Source organism: Linepithema humile, chromosome 1, assembly GCF_040581485.1.
Source record: "Linepithema humile isolate Giens D197 chromosome 1, Lhum_UNIL_v1.0, whole genome shotgun sequence".
NCBI classification, from domain to species: domain Eukaryota; kingdom Metazoa; phylum Arthropoda; class Insecta; order Hymenoptera; family Formicidae; genus Linepithema; species Linepithema humile.
The window spans coordinates 2,272,708-2,285,987 of NC_090128.1; the positions used below are offsets into that span (position 1 = coordinate 2,272,708).

Below are 13,280 nucleotides of genomic sequence, written 5' to 3' on the forward strand. Positions count from 1 at the left end.
TAAATATCCTATCAGAAGATTGATTACATCATAATTATATATTTTACCATTCGATTCTGTCAATCAACTACAATAATATATTCAAATCTACAGTATTCCATTAATATTTTCGTATCTGTAAACGATAGGGCAACAAATGACCAATTTTAATTTGAAAAGTGTTCTCAACAATATTGAAATATAACTCTGTTCACGATATATTAAATACATCCAAATCACATTGATTGACCCATGACGAAAAAAAAAAAAAAAACAAATTTCCTTCTTTTTATTCCAAAAAAATAAATGAAAAAATGTCTGCGATATTTCGGAAAAGTCCTAAACATCAAGAATGCCTTGTTGACAGTCGCTTTTATGGTGAATGGCTACGTGTAGCTCAACTCATGTTGTGTATGTCTGTGTCTTTGTCATAATCGATAATAATCCCTTCTAGGCTAACCGCGACCGCCAGTTTCTACGGCGAAGGGGCCTGACGATCCTGGCAAAGCTCTACTGACTCTCTTATGTGTTTTCTAGAACGGAAGTACTCGCCAGGTGCCGCGATCGAATGGTATTACCAATATCAGACGATGTTTCTCCGGCTGATGGCGGAGAATCAACTGGCAAAAGGACCGACGACGGAGGCAGTCGAGGAACCCGCGAACGCTTGTCCCGACAATCATGTCGCGACGGAAAAGATCCAAAACAGTCAACCGTTAACGGAAGTCAACAGTAATCAGGTAACCGCGGGCAGCCGCGAATATTCTTGTCCGCGTTGCGGCAACGCCTACACCAGACCGCACTCGCTCAACAGGCATATGAAATTCGAATGCGGCGTGGAGCCGCAGTTCGAGTGCCCGATCTGCCACAAGAAGTCGAAGCACAAGCATAATCTAGTGCTGCACATGAGAACTCATCAGAAATCTTGAGATTATTCAGTGCCATTGAATGTCGCGCGTGGAGAACGTATTCCAAAAATTTTCGTGAACTTCCGAAAGCGAAACAGCCGAAGATTACGCGTATTTTACCATTTAAAATTGTAATGCGATTAGAAAGATTCGGTTCATTTGTGATTTGTGAAGAAAGATGCAAAAATATTAAGAAATCTTATAGGTCTAAATTATAGGTCCTATAGATCGAGTTTTTTTTTTTTTTTTAATTTCTAGACTAATTTATTTCTTATTATAATATGATATATTGTAGTTTATATCGATAATTTTTTTTCTTTATCTATGTATTCTTGTTGATTATATCTTAGATGAAAAATTTAGATAAATTTTCTGAACTTAACGCTATTTTTAATTTTGCTATTTTCTTCGAGTTTTTCGGAGAAAGATGCTACAACACTTTGTTTTCTTTTTGCGAAGCAATCATCTTAAAGCGCCTAGTTAAACAATTCTAACATATAGTTACGAAGTCTTCCAAAGAATAACGTAATTATCATAGGAATCAAGATAAGCCGCATAAAATATTAATATCACTATTTCTACTGTCAAGTGTAAGAAATAACTACAAAGAAATTTTATTAAGATGACATCTGAATTTGATTTGCTATGTTTTTATACAGTGATAACAAAGTTACCGTAAAGATTAATAATAAAGAGATATTTTAATTTTGCACGCGTTATTTATCCTAATGTTGCTATTGCGCGAGTGCAAATATTATATTTAATATAATTAACAAATTATTTATTAAATAAATAAACGCGAGACTCGCTTTTTATGTAAAATTATTGGTATTGTTAAATGCTTAAATGATTTTTTATGAGTTTTAAAAGCAAGAGTGTTTAAATTTTACCATTTGTTATTAAATCTTGTTTGATTTTTTTTTAATTATCTGTCGCAATTATTTGTTTTTAAAAATCTTATAAATATTTTTTTTTTTAATCTTATATATAATTATATATATTACATACATTTTCGTATGTTATTTGCGTAGAATAGAAAAAAATAATTTTCTATTACGTAATAATAGAAAAGAAATTATTTATAGAAATTAAAAGCTTAATTTTGCAATCAAAATTAGTTGCATATTTTCTTGAGTTTGCTAACTTTGTTATTCGCAATATGAAACAGATTTTAACACTGACATTAATAGACTGAGATTCACTGCCATTATTTTGTAATTAAACGAGTTTGATTAACAAGAAAAAACAGCATTGAATAATGAATAATTGAGTTTGTATCTAAATGCATTTTAATGCATTATTGCTGTTAAATGTAGCAGTAAGTTTATTATAGTTATATACTGGAAGTAATAAATTGTAAGCATTTTAATTTCGTGTACAAGGCATCTGTGAAAAATGCATACATGTTACATAACAATTTAATTGCATTGTGCAATAATACGAAATCAAACAAAAATGCATCTTCACTAGACATCTTGTATATCTGGTCACATATATTTCTGATTTATCTGTTTGTAGAGATAACGAAAATGTGCAATCACTTGAAAACTTAGTCGTTATTTCCAATCAAAAATAAACTGTGATCGCCGAAAGTGCAAAGTGTTAATGTAGCTACGACATACATGTATAACGTACATATGTACAACGATTTATTTGAGATATAAGAATTTAGGCTACGTACATATTTTCACTGCACGTTATATAAATGGTGAAAATAAAAATTTATTTTAGATCATAAGAGATTAAACTGTAGTGCCAATGAAACAAATAGTCTGAGTGACACATAAATGTATACATATATATACAGGGTATTCCATATCGATCATATCACTTGTTAATAACAGATTTCTGAAGTCGTCATTTGGAAACGAAAATCTTTATATCAAAAATATCAAGACTACAGAAATTTTTTAATGCAAAGTGTCAAGTCGACAATCAACTTTGAACACTACGCATTTAAAAATTTTTATAGCTTTGACATTTTAGTATAAAGATTTTTGTCTCTAAATGACGTCAGAAATCTGCTATTAATGAATGATACGGTTGGTCTGGAACATATATTTCTCAGAGAAAGAGATATATTCTTTCAAATTTATAAGGAAAACTCATGATACGTACCTCACTATATTTTTGTGTTTTACGAGTATTAAGCAGTTAAATTACGCAATTAACTGTATGAGCGAGAAAATACCTCTTAAAAAGTATTAAAAAACTGTAATTACAAAGGCTTTAATATAATATTTAAATATTTATCGAATATAATTATCGTCATTAAGCTTAAAGCTTTAATTTCAATACGCAGAAAATTTTTGACGTTAACGTTATTCAATAAATATTTGAGTTATGTCAAAAGTTTATAGTCAAATTTCTTTGCACTATTTAAAAAACACACTTTTTTTATTCATTACTACTATTGATTACAGTTTAGCTACTTTATGTTAAAAAAATCAAAAGCATCAATGAGTTGCATGTCATAAGTTTTCGTTGTTATATATATATAGAAATTTGAATTTTATGTATATATGCGGACATGCATAAATATATACATATCTTTACATATACTGACTGTACTAACTGCAGTAAAAATAAATATATGCATATTTTATAATTCATAGAATTTTGTTAATATTTTGTTAGAAATGGCCCTGTACTATATAAATATTAACGCGCTTCCTATTGCATTTTATTCTTACTTAATAATTAACAACTGCACAAATATTTAATAGCGCGAATTTTGAAATTTTTTCTCAAAGTAATCGCTTTATCGCGCAACTTTTTTCTGAAACGTTTCTGAAACCATTATAATTTAACCGATATTACTCTTCACATTAATATAATATTCCTCTTATATATTCATTATATCCATTTTACATGAAAATAAGACGTAGATGATTGTTAAATGCATGCAGTAATGTCTTAAGTAACGTCTTAAATCAGGGATGGACAAGATTCACGATACTGATTTATACTAAACAGAAAAGTATTTAACTGAGTTTCTTTTTTTAAAAATATGAAAATATATATTATTAATAATAATAAAATATCATAGCAATAATTCACAAATAATTGTAATAAATGAAAAGATATAACTCGATGTATTAGAAATATAAACATGACAAATTAATTTGCACTGTTTAAAAAATTTACGTAAACAGAAATCGACTACTAAATATTCATTATATGACATAATAAATCGATGATTTGGGCCTATCCCCGATTTAGAGAATATTGAAATTATTTGTTGCAGAAATATATTTTTGTTGTAAAACTGTAGCACAATGCAATTTATCACGCAAAATCGCCGAAGGCAATTTATGCCTGCTTCGCAAATGCATGTAGTTTAGAGACGCTAAAAACTATGAGGGGCTGTAGCGCAAAATCAGGCACATACGAAAGAGAGAGAGAGAGAGAGAAAGAGATCTATCGTCGAAAAGAGAAATCTGTATGATGAGAGCGCCCTGACTTATGGCATGATTCGCTGTACGTATACCCGATGGTTTTCGTTTGCGCCTAATGCTTCTTTAGTTGCGTACGTTCGTTTATGAGAGCAAGAGAAAAAGAAAAGTGTGTGCATATCTCACTGTATTCTTCACAATGAATGTTTCAGTCTGGAAGCGATTGAAGGAAGCGGAGGACGGGCCGCCGTTTCTCTGCCCGAAATGCGGTCGTACTTATTCGCACAAGTGCAACCTGACGAGGCATTTGCGCCTCGAATGCGGCGTCGGGCCCAGATTTCAGTGCGCCAATTGCAAAAAGCGATTCAAGCACCGTCATCATCTGCGGGACCATCAAAGAATTCATCTCTACGCGAATTGCAGCTACGAGTCGCGCAACTGAAACGCCGTCTTCGTCTTGATTTATATTACCGTTATCCGATTTCTTATTTATTTGTTTGTATATATATTTAGCAAATTATTTATTTGTCGATTGATATTGCAACGTGATCTGTGATTCTTTAAATACCAATGTACTGAAAACAATTGTTTATCGTACTTCTGCGTCGTAAGTTTGACGGGATAGTGCAATTTTAAAAAGCTTGTCTACGATTCTTTTAATATAATGTAATTTTATTAAGCATTTTTGATGAAAAAGATTTAATGATCTTTTAGTTCTAAATTAGGATATAAGCAAGCCGCTACTATATGAATCAGAACTTCGTAATGCCAAAAAAATTTCAGGCATAGCATTAAATATTATTCTATACGATACATAAACGACATTATTGATTGATTATGAATTATCGATAGAGAAATCGCACCTAATTGTATTAAAACAAAGTTTTTCCAAACGTAAATTTGATTGCAAAATGCATTAAAAACACTACGAATATATGAATCCAACTAAAAAAATGTCGATTTAATTGAAATTATTTCAAAAATGTTCTGTTACGAATATACAGTTAGAAAAACGCCGATTTGAGAAACACCATGAACAACAAACACCATCAGTGCAAAAAACGAAGCGCCATTAAAAATATTCATGACGCGTATATATAAATATTGATTAGAATCAATAATTGTACTTATAACACCTTAGTTTATAGAAGTCACTTTTTTGAAATCGCGAAAAGTATAGCGAAACATTTAATACAAATGTAAATGAGAAATAGCTTCAAAGTTACTGTATTTTCGATGTTCGTGATTGTCAAATTCGTGCCAAAGAAAGATAGTGATAATTTATAGCGAGTTTTATACAGGAAGCATCTGTATGCTTGGGTGAGATTTTGGATGAGCAAATGCCCATCGTGCCCAATATTATATCTAGATACAAGTATTCGACACAACGACGAGGCTGTACACTACATAATGGTGCATCCGTAAATTTAGGTACTTATACACATCAAGTGTATATAAAAATAAACGGCCATAATTAAATCCGTCTCAACTTTCACAAGTTGAACTTAAAGGTGTAACAAATAACGAGGAAAGTTGGTTACTGAGAAATTGAAAAATAAAATCCATGGAAATAATTTGTGATAATCAATTATTTTTATTATTTTTGTTGCGCGTATTCTTCCGGAAAATATTCTAATAATTTTGTATTCATTTTTATATAAGTATGGAACATAAATCACGCAACAAAATCTATAATTGAGCAAGTCATAAGAAAAGGTGAAATTATTTCATGTGTTTTTCTTTAATGAAACTTTCTATCCAGCTTTATTATCCAATTAAAAAAAATAAATAAAAAAGAAATAAAAATCTTTGGTGCACTTTTCCATGAATTTTAGATTTTAATCAATCAGAGTGATCGATGCAGGAAGTAGATTAGAGAACGATTGCAAATACCTCTTGATTGTGCCAAACATATGCTCTAGTCCTTACGTTTGAGATTTCGAGTATTATAGTTTTTCAGTAGGATAAGCAAGATATGATATGTATGTAACACGTTTACGATAATCATAGAGATCTAGCTTTCAATTAGTTATCTTCTACACGAATAATTATCATGTAATTATTAATTACATGCTTTATGTGATTACATAATGGCTCAATGTTCTCATTGTATTAAAAGGCAAGAAAAGAAATTTCAGTCGAAATTGTAGAAAAAGAATATTCTTAAATAGACATTCAAATTTTGTGTTTTATATAGAGAACAATATTTGTGCCATATGTGTAGTATGATATAAGAGTTCCATAAAATAATAACGAGCCAAGAAATATTTTTTGTTAACTTGTCAAGATACGCAACAAAATTATGTATTATTATGACGTGAACCTACCTGCTGCAATATACATTCATGATTATAATTCTTGTTTATGAAATACATAAATAATGCACTGTTATTCCTCAACTAATATGTATGTGTCTTATTTTTATGCATTCTTCTACACATATAATATGAAATTATAAATCTCACTTTTGATAAAAAATATAATTTTTTAAATAGTTTCAAAGGAATACAGAAAATATGTACTTTTATTATTTTTTATCTATTTAATTAAAGCTATTTAATTAAACGAGTTCCATTTTTTTAAAGTAAAAATGGAAAAAAAATTAAATTTGCTCATTTAAGTAATATATTGTTTGTTTAATAATGTAAAGTTTACTTATTTCTGAATTTGTTTCTTTGTATAATGGTTATACTAGTTAAAGATTACGATTTCGATTTGTAATGGGTACAAGAGAATTGATTGTTGTTACATATATGTATGACTACTTTACATTTCCATTGCACAGTTATTTATATTGAAGTTTAACTCAAACAGCCTTTTATACTCATATGACATAAATAAAATGTATTCACATTTTTCAAATATTACGTACAACTCACGAATTAATCCAATCTTTAATTACTCCTTCTATTTTATTCTACAATAATATTTTATTGAAGTTTTACCAGACTTATGATTAAAGTTTTAAATTTTTTAGACAATTAAAAAAATATTAATTTGTATTTTTATTATTTCTTATTTCTTTTTATGAATTAAAAATTTATTAAATTAATTCCAATAGATGTAGCACTGATCTTTAATAATCCTGATTTAAATTTATCCGTAAATATAAATATAATCAAAAATTTCACTCACCGATCGTTGTATCACAGCTAACAAAATACGGCAACAAAATACAACAACTAAATACGGCAGCTATACGGCATTACAAATGTACCTGAAAAAAATAATATACATTTTAATTATTATGAATTATCATTTTATGTTTATTGATTATTATATATTATTAAGGCTTAATTTATTAAGGCATAATTACACAAGACATAAGTCATTGAAACGTAAATAATTATTTAAAAATTTTAATAAATATTTTCAATATTTTAATGAATATTTAATAAAGACATAATTGTGTAATTGTATATATGTGTTATCCCAATTATGTATATATATTTAAATAATAAATAATTGTATTCACCAGTTTGCATCTGCAGATCTCTCTTTGGGTTGCTCCTCATCAAGCCAATAAAAGAATTCGATGAAATTCCGCACTTAAATATCGAAAAGTCGCACTACCGAACGAAAATTTACACGCACACTTTAAAAATTACGAATCAATCGCGAATTTGCCATGCTGCACGAAAACATGGTACACGAAACGTAAACATAAAAGATAAAACATCTTTCCGCGATGCATTTGCGCGTGTAATTATTCGATTGTTTACTTGACATATTCGACGGTCGACTCAACATTGTACATGAACTCGAAGTGAGTGAGATAAACAATAATTGCGTTGACGATGCAAAAGTCGTGAAACATGGACACCTGCAAACCAACACTACACATTATTACTATCTTTAATTCCGATAAACCAAATTATATTTAAGGAAAAGTACGTACCTGCAGTGCTTTGTTGAGCGAACGTAAAGATGATATTCTCGTCATCTCTGCTCTCGTACAAACTAGATGCAGCACGTACAACGATCGACAAAACGCACATGAATCGCGAGTATACGATAGTAAATAATTACGTCCCGACACTCCCGGTAAAAACTCACACACTTATAATGCGTTTTGAACGCGGATTAATACGGATTGACAGGATAAAAACGCGGTTGACGCGGAGCATTCGCGCTCTAAACGTTCCGAAACGATGCAAGTAGCGACACCTGTCATGGCGGCAGCGCGAACAACGTTATCTTAATTTAAATTGCTCACTCATTTGAACTTGGCACCAGACTAGCCAAGATCTATACTTTTATGAGGAATGTTGAATAAAATATTATCAATTATTCCCCGTAGCTTGTTGAAACACATCTAGAAAATGTCTGACTCTTATCGCGATATCGTGAAATTTAACCCTTACTCCGGTATCTCAATGTCGATGTTTCATTTCTAAAATTACGAGATGAATATTACTATATTTTATACACAAAATAGAAGCATTGCTTAAATCATATTTAGAACTGCTCGAAATAGTGATTATTATGTAAATTATTAAAGTCGGAGTGCTCAAACTTACCTGCTTCTTTTAGCGTTTTCGATTATACAGGATTTGAACGACCCAGGGTTGGTTAATGACGTCATTGCAACCTCTCCACCAATGAAAGACTTGCATTTATAGTAAAATAGTGATTGATCAACCCTGGGTCGTTCAAATCCTGTATAATCGAAAACGCTATTTGATTGAGGTGCGCATCAAAAGAAAGTTAGCTCTTTCATTCAGATTTCGATATGTGAGAATCGCAATTTGCATTTCGATATGCCATGTGTGCCAACTTTGATTATTAGGATATATCCAGGCAAACTTGCATAATGCCTAAGCATACTCATAATTAATTGGTCCATTTCCTTATGCATCTTCTTATGGATAAACTCTTACATTAATGGCTGTCAGATTATATCGGTTGGTAACAGTGTTCCTGTCAGTCAGTGCAGTCTTAATAAATATTTTGAGGTTAATTTCATAATTTTGCCGGAATTTTGCAATACGGATCTGACACGCATCCTTCTTTGAAAAAAAACTGCGGTTTATCCATTATTTAATGTTATCATGCTTTTGAGGAAGGTTTAATTTTTAATTGTGAAACATAAATGTAAAATGTAAACGTATTAAATCAGGTTAGGAATTCCTTACATCGTGCAGGATTATCTGGAAAAATGTATTTTAACTCTTATCAACGATTGACACGGATTTGCATTAGGCAAATATATACCAACGTGTCACGAAATTTAATGAAGGATCATTCTGACACTTCGTTCAAAAGGAAATTACGCTCTACTGCCTTTTATTGGGCTGGAGTCGGAGTTCTGGTGGTTGGATTGAGTTATTCTGCAGTGCCTTTGTACAGAATGTTTTGTCAGGTATAATCACAATTTTAATCAGAATTTTAAAAACAGCTATATACATTATTTTTCAACTCAGTTTTGTATATTCAACAAATACAGCATTATCATTATTCATGTAACAATCTCAATAAGTTTCTTCTATTACGCATTTTTCAGTATGTTCCTTTTATTGGATGTTCTTTTTATTATATAGTCATATAGTTATGGTGGAACAATCGCTGGTCATGATGCTAATAAAGTGAGTGCAATGTCGCCTGTGAAAAACAGAACAATCAAAGTCAGGTTTAGTGCAGATACAGCAGCGTCAATGCAATGGAACTTTAAACCGCAGCAAAAAGAGATAACAGTTATTCCTGGAGAGACGGCTTTAGCATTTTATACAGCTACAAACCCAACTGATCAACAAATTGTAGGAATATCAACATATAATGTTATACCTTTTGAAGTAGGACAGTATTTCAATAAAATACAATGCTTTTGTTTTGAGGAACAAATGCTCACTCCGCATGAACAAGTAAGTTTATTAATGATATACTAATATGCGGAATAATACATCTATTTTTTTGCAACTAACGAGTTATAGAGCCATTCTTTTAAATGTCAACTTTTACTCTAACAACAAAAATTTTGAGCATTTATACAAATGTATGATTTGTATAATTAAATTGGGCAGTATAATATGAATTATTATTTTTGCGCTTTAAGGTTGACATGCCAGTGTTTTTCTACATAGATCCAGAATTTATAGAAGATCCAAAAATGGAATTTGTTGATGAAATAGTTCTGTCTTATACATTTTTTGAAGCCAAACCAGGATTTAATCTACCTATACCAAGCTATGCCAGAAGTCATTCATCAAAGTGAAACGTAATTATTCCTAGTTAATATAATTGTACAAACAAATAAATATTTAATGTTTTTTTTTCAAATTCTTCAAAATATGGACATATCACATAGCCTAAATTCCTTTAGGAGTGCATTCCAAATAACACGATTGAACATTCTCATAAATGTAAATGGCAGTATTCATATGTAGAACATGGCGTTGACAAAGAATACGCCTTTAAAATCTAAACAACGCATTAACAGGGTACGCGCGTCTAAGACCGCAGACTTTCTCTCTATCGATGTATATCGCATCGATTTTGAGCGCAAGATCGTGTTCCAACATAGTTCGAGTCCTCAACAATTTTTGATGTTGATTCTCAAGTTCTTTCAGTGTCTTGTGCATTCGTTCAAGTTGATGATTTATTTCGTCAATTTCTTTCTGAAGACTGCAAAATAAGAACAATATTTTAAGACAATCACTCATTCTCCCGTTTCACGTCACCGTTTTAAATGAATAATACATACCTCGCATAAGCATAATCACGACACAACTCTATATCAGGACGGTGCATTCTTGCCTCCATTCTTGTATGAGCAACTTTAGTTGCATAACTTTTGTCCGCGATAGCTTTACGCATTAATTCCAAATTCTTTTCAACGTCGAATATTTCCTGTTGCACCTATAATAAATATTCATAAATTAGATTTAGTTTGTAAAAATACGCATGCTATCTTTTATACCTTTTGCAAATGCTGTTGAAGCTTGCTCTTAGCCTCAAGTAATTCGGAGGATCTATGCGCTAAAGCGTTATTAGTGTTGCTCCAAGTATTCCACATCTCTTGAGCGACTTTATTGATAAGACTTTCGGCAGTGGTACGTAATTGACTTGATTTGTTCCGTTCCGTTTGGGATCTTTGCACTATTCTGTTCACAGCATCAGCCCAAGTTTCTTGCTCTGAAACACTAACAAGACAATATATGTAATTATGTTCTAAAAATGTAAATTTAAAATTCTAAATTCAAAAAACCACAATTAAATACCATGGATCGTGTCTCTCAATCCCGGAATAATATTGTAATCCTTGGGTATGATTAGTCAATTGATGACAAATAGTGTCTATGCCTAAAGCACTCTCCTTGTTCTTTAAATCTAATTCCAATTGATTTTGCGAGGCTCTGCAATTGCGTAACTGCAAGGAAAATATTAATTAATTATATCAATTGACTATATAAAAATCATACTAAGCGTACAAAAAAAATATGAGTATAAATTCTACCTGGTCCTTGCATTTATCCAAACAACTTTCTAGTTTCTTTTGATTCGTCCGTAAATTATTCACTTCTCGTAGTAAACACTTTTCCGAGTCGTCATGCACTAATTCTGTGCCTAAAGAAACATGAAAACAGAATAAGATTATAAGGCCACAATATTTTATGTATGAAATATAAGTTAAAAATAGCTTTGTAATATCTTACTCGCCTTTTCTAGCTTCTCTATGATAAAGACATTCCTCTGCAATATGCAAAGGCCCTTCAATATCTCGTATTGCTTTTTCTAGGACACTCCGACAATCCTGAAGTCTCTCGATTTCCTGGAGCATCCTTTCCAATTCTGATGTCACTTCATTGCGCCAAAAAGTAACGTCGTTTATTCGTTCACCAAGTCTTCGACTAGTATCATACTGGCCATGTTGTATCTTTTCCTCAGCATCCCTAAAAGATATTTTCGAATTCAAATAATTCTGCATAATTCTATATATAAAAAATAAGAAGCTGTTGTACCTGATAATTCTCATAGCATCATTCCTCATCCTTTCGGAGTAATGTCTTTGCGAATTTGCCTCATTGTAATATTTCACTTGTTTCTGGAACCACTCGTGCGGCGTGTATCTTGTATAAAGGGCAGCTTGTGATGCATGAACAGGATTACGATGATAGCCCGTTATCAGATTTGGGAATTTTAACGGTGTACTCATTTTATTGCTTGTATCCAGTGCGTAACTTGATATTGATTTTGCAGCCCTGCAAAAATAATTTAGTAATTATATACTTTGGTGTATAAAAATCTACATATCACCCTCTCTTCTTGTGTAAGTATTTACTCAAGAGAAAGATAAGAATCTGCAGAAACCAGCACTGATATAATGTATAGAAAACTACGTCAGTTTGTTAAATCAATATTATTCTGTATATCTGTAAAGGATTCCAAAACCTATATTGATAACTGTTATCATAGAGGTAAATGAATTATAACTACTTGTTAAAGAAGCACTGAATCTACTTACAAGGGAATGACTTCAGTGTTCTCAAATCCAATGTTTGGTCTCCAAGGTAATAAGTTATGTGTGCGAGTGTAATCACCTATACGAATTGGAATTATTGGTTCCACATATGGCATTGAACTTCCAACTATACTCCATGGTTGCAACTGCTAAAAAATTAATTTGTATAAAAATATATTTTGTTATTTTTGTTTCTTGAAGAATTTGAATAATAGATTAATATAATTATTCGCGCATGCGTATAAATATAAAATGAATATGGTAATTAACAATGCTTTTACTGACACCGGTGGTGCAAGATCGAGCATCCTGCATCAAGCATCACATGAGGGGAAGAGCCCCCACCATGGCGGCACCACACAAGCGAGCATCGCTGACGTTCGTGTCCGTGTGCGCTCGTCGTTCCAATAGCTTATGAATCGTACATCGTACGCTGTGGAACGGCGAACGCACACGACACGTGACGTTAGCGATACTCGCTTGGGTGGTGCCGCCATGGTGGGGGCTCTTCCCCTCATGTGGTGCTTGATGCAGAATGTT

At 31.6% G+C, this 13,280-nt stretch overlaps 2 protein-coding genes across 4 annotated transcripts; one reads left to right on the forward strand and one right to left on the reverse strand.

The window, feature by feature from the left end:
• Positions 1 to 9,164: 9,164 nt before the first annotated feature.
• Cox11 (Cytochrome c oxidase copper chaperone COX11) lies at positions 9,165 to 12,080 on the forward strand. 2 transcript variants are annotated; one of them, XM_067348357.1, is made up of 4 exons: positions 9,165 to 9,644; positions 9,823 to 10,143; positions 10,335 to 10,496; positions 12,018 to 12,080. In XM_067348357.1, the coding sequence occupies exons 1-3, from the start codon at positions 9,441 to 9,443 to the stop codon at positions 10,491 to 10,493; spliced, it is 684 nt and encodes a 227-aa protein (XP_067204458.1). In that variant the 5' UTR covers positions 9,165 to 9,440; the 3' UTR covers positions 10,494 to 10,496; positions 12,018 to 12,080. The 2 variants fall into 2 exon arrangements, with proteins under 2 accessions (XP_067204458.1, XP_012226169.1); XM_012370746.2 differs by lacking the exon at positions 12,018 to 12,080 and having other exon boundaries at positions 10,335 to 10,558.
• LOC105674441 (tektin-3-like) lies at positions 10,533 to 13,180 on the reverse strand. Of its 2 annotated transcripts, none has more exons than XM_012370741.2 (9): positions 13,026 to 13,180; positions 12,744 to 12,889; positions 12,241 to 12,480; positions 11,939 to 12,171; positions 11,736 to 11,845; positions 11,500 to 11,648; positions 11,199 to 11,421; positions 10,983 to 11,137; positions 10,533 to 10,903 (listed from the first exon to the last, which is right to left on the reverse strand). In XM_012370741.2, the coding sequence occupies exons 1-9, from the start codon at positions 13,053 to 13,055 to the stop codon at positions 10,693 to 10,695; spliced, it is 1,497 nt and encodes a 498-aa protein (XP_012226164.1). In that variant the 5' UTR covers positions 13,056 to 13,180; the 3' UTR covers positions 10,533 to 10,692. The 2 variants fall into 2 exon arrangements, with proteins under 2 accessions (XP_012226164.1, XP_012226165.1); XM_012370742.2 differs by having other exon boundaries at positions 12,744 to 12,886; positions 13,026 to 13,176.
• Positions 13,181 to 13,280: the final 100 nt, after the last annotated feature.

What these genes read in the sequence shown, in the direction of transcription:
- LOC105674441 (XM_012370741.2), bottom strand. Translation starts at nt 13,055, where the DNA reads ATGCAGGATGCTCGATCTTGCACCACCGGT. An exon ending in TCATAGAGAAGCTAGAAAAG is followed by an intron (nt 11,846 to 11,938) that starts GCGAGTAAGATA and finishes ATGTTTCTTTAG; the next exon opens with GCACAGAATTAGTGCATGAC. An exon ending in TTCAACAGCATTTGCAAAAG is followed by an intron (nt 11,138 to 11,198) that starts GTATAAAAGATA and finishes TATTTATTATAG; the next exon opens with GTGCAACAGGAAATATTCGA.
- Cox11 (XM_067348357.1), top strand. Translation starts at nt 9,441, where the DNA reads ATGTATTTTAACTCTTATCAACGATTGACACGGATTTGCATTAGGCAA. An exon ending in TGTACAGAATGTTTTGTCAG is followed by an intron (nt 9,645 to 9,822) that starts GTATAATCACAA and finishes TTTATTATATAG; the next exon opens with TCATATAGTTATGGTGGAAC. An exon ending in TGCTCACTCCGCATGAACAA is followed by an intron (nt 10,144 to 10,334) that starts GTAAGTTTATTA and finishes TTGCGCTTTAAG; the next exon opens with GTTGACATGCCAGTGTTTTT.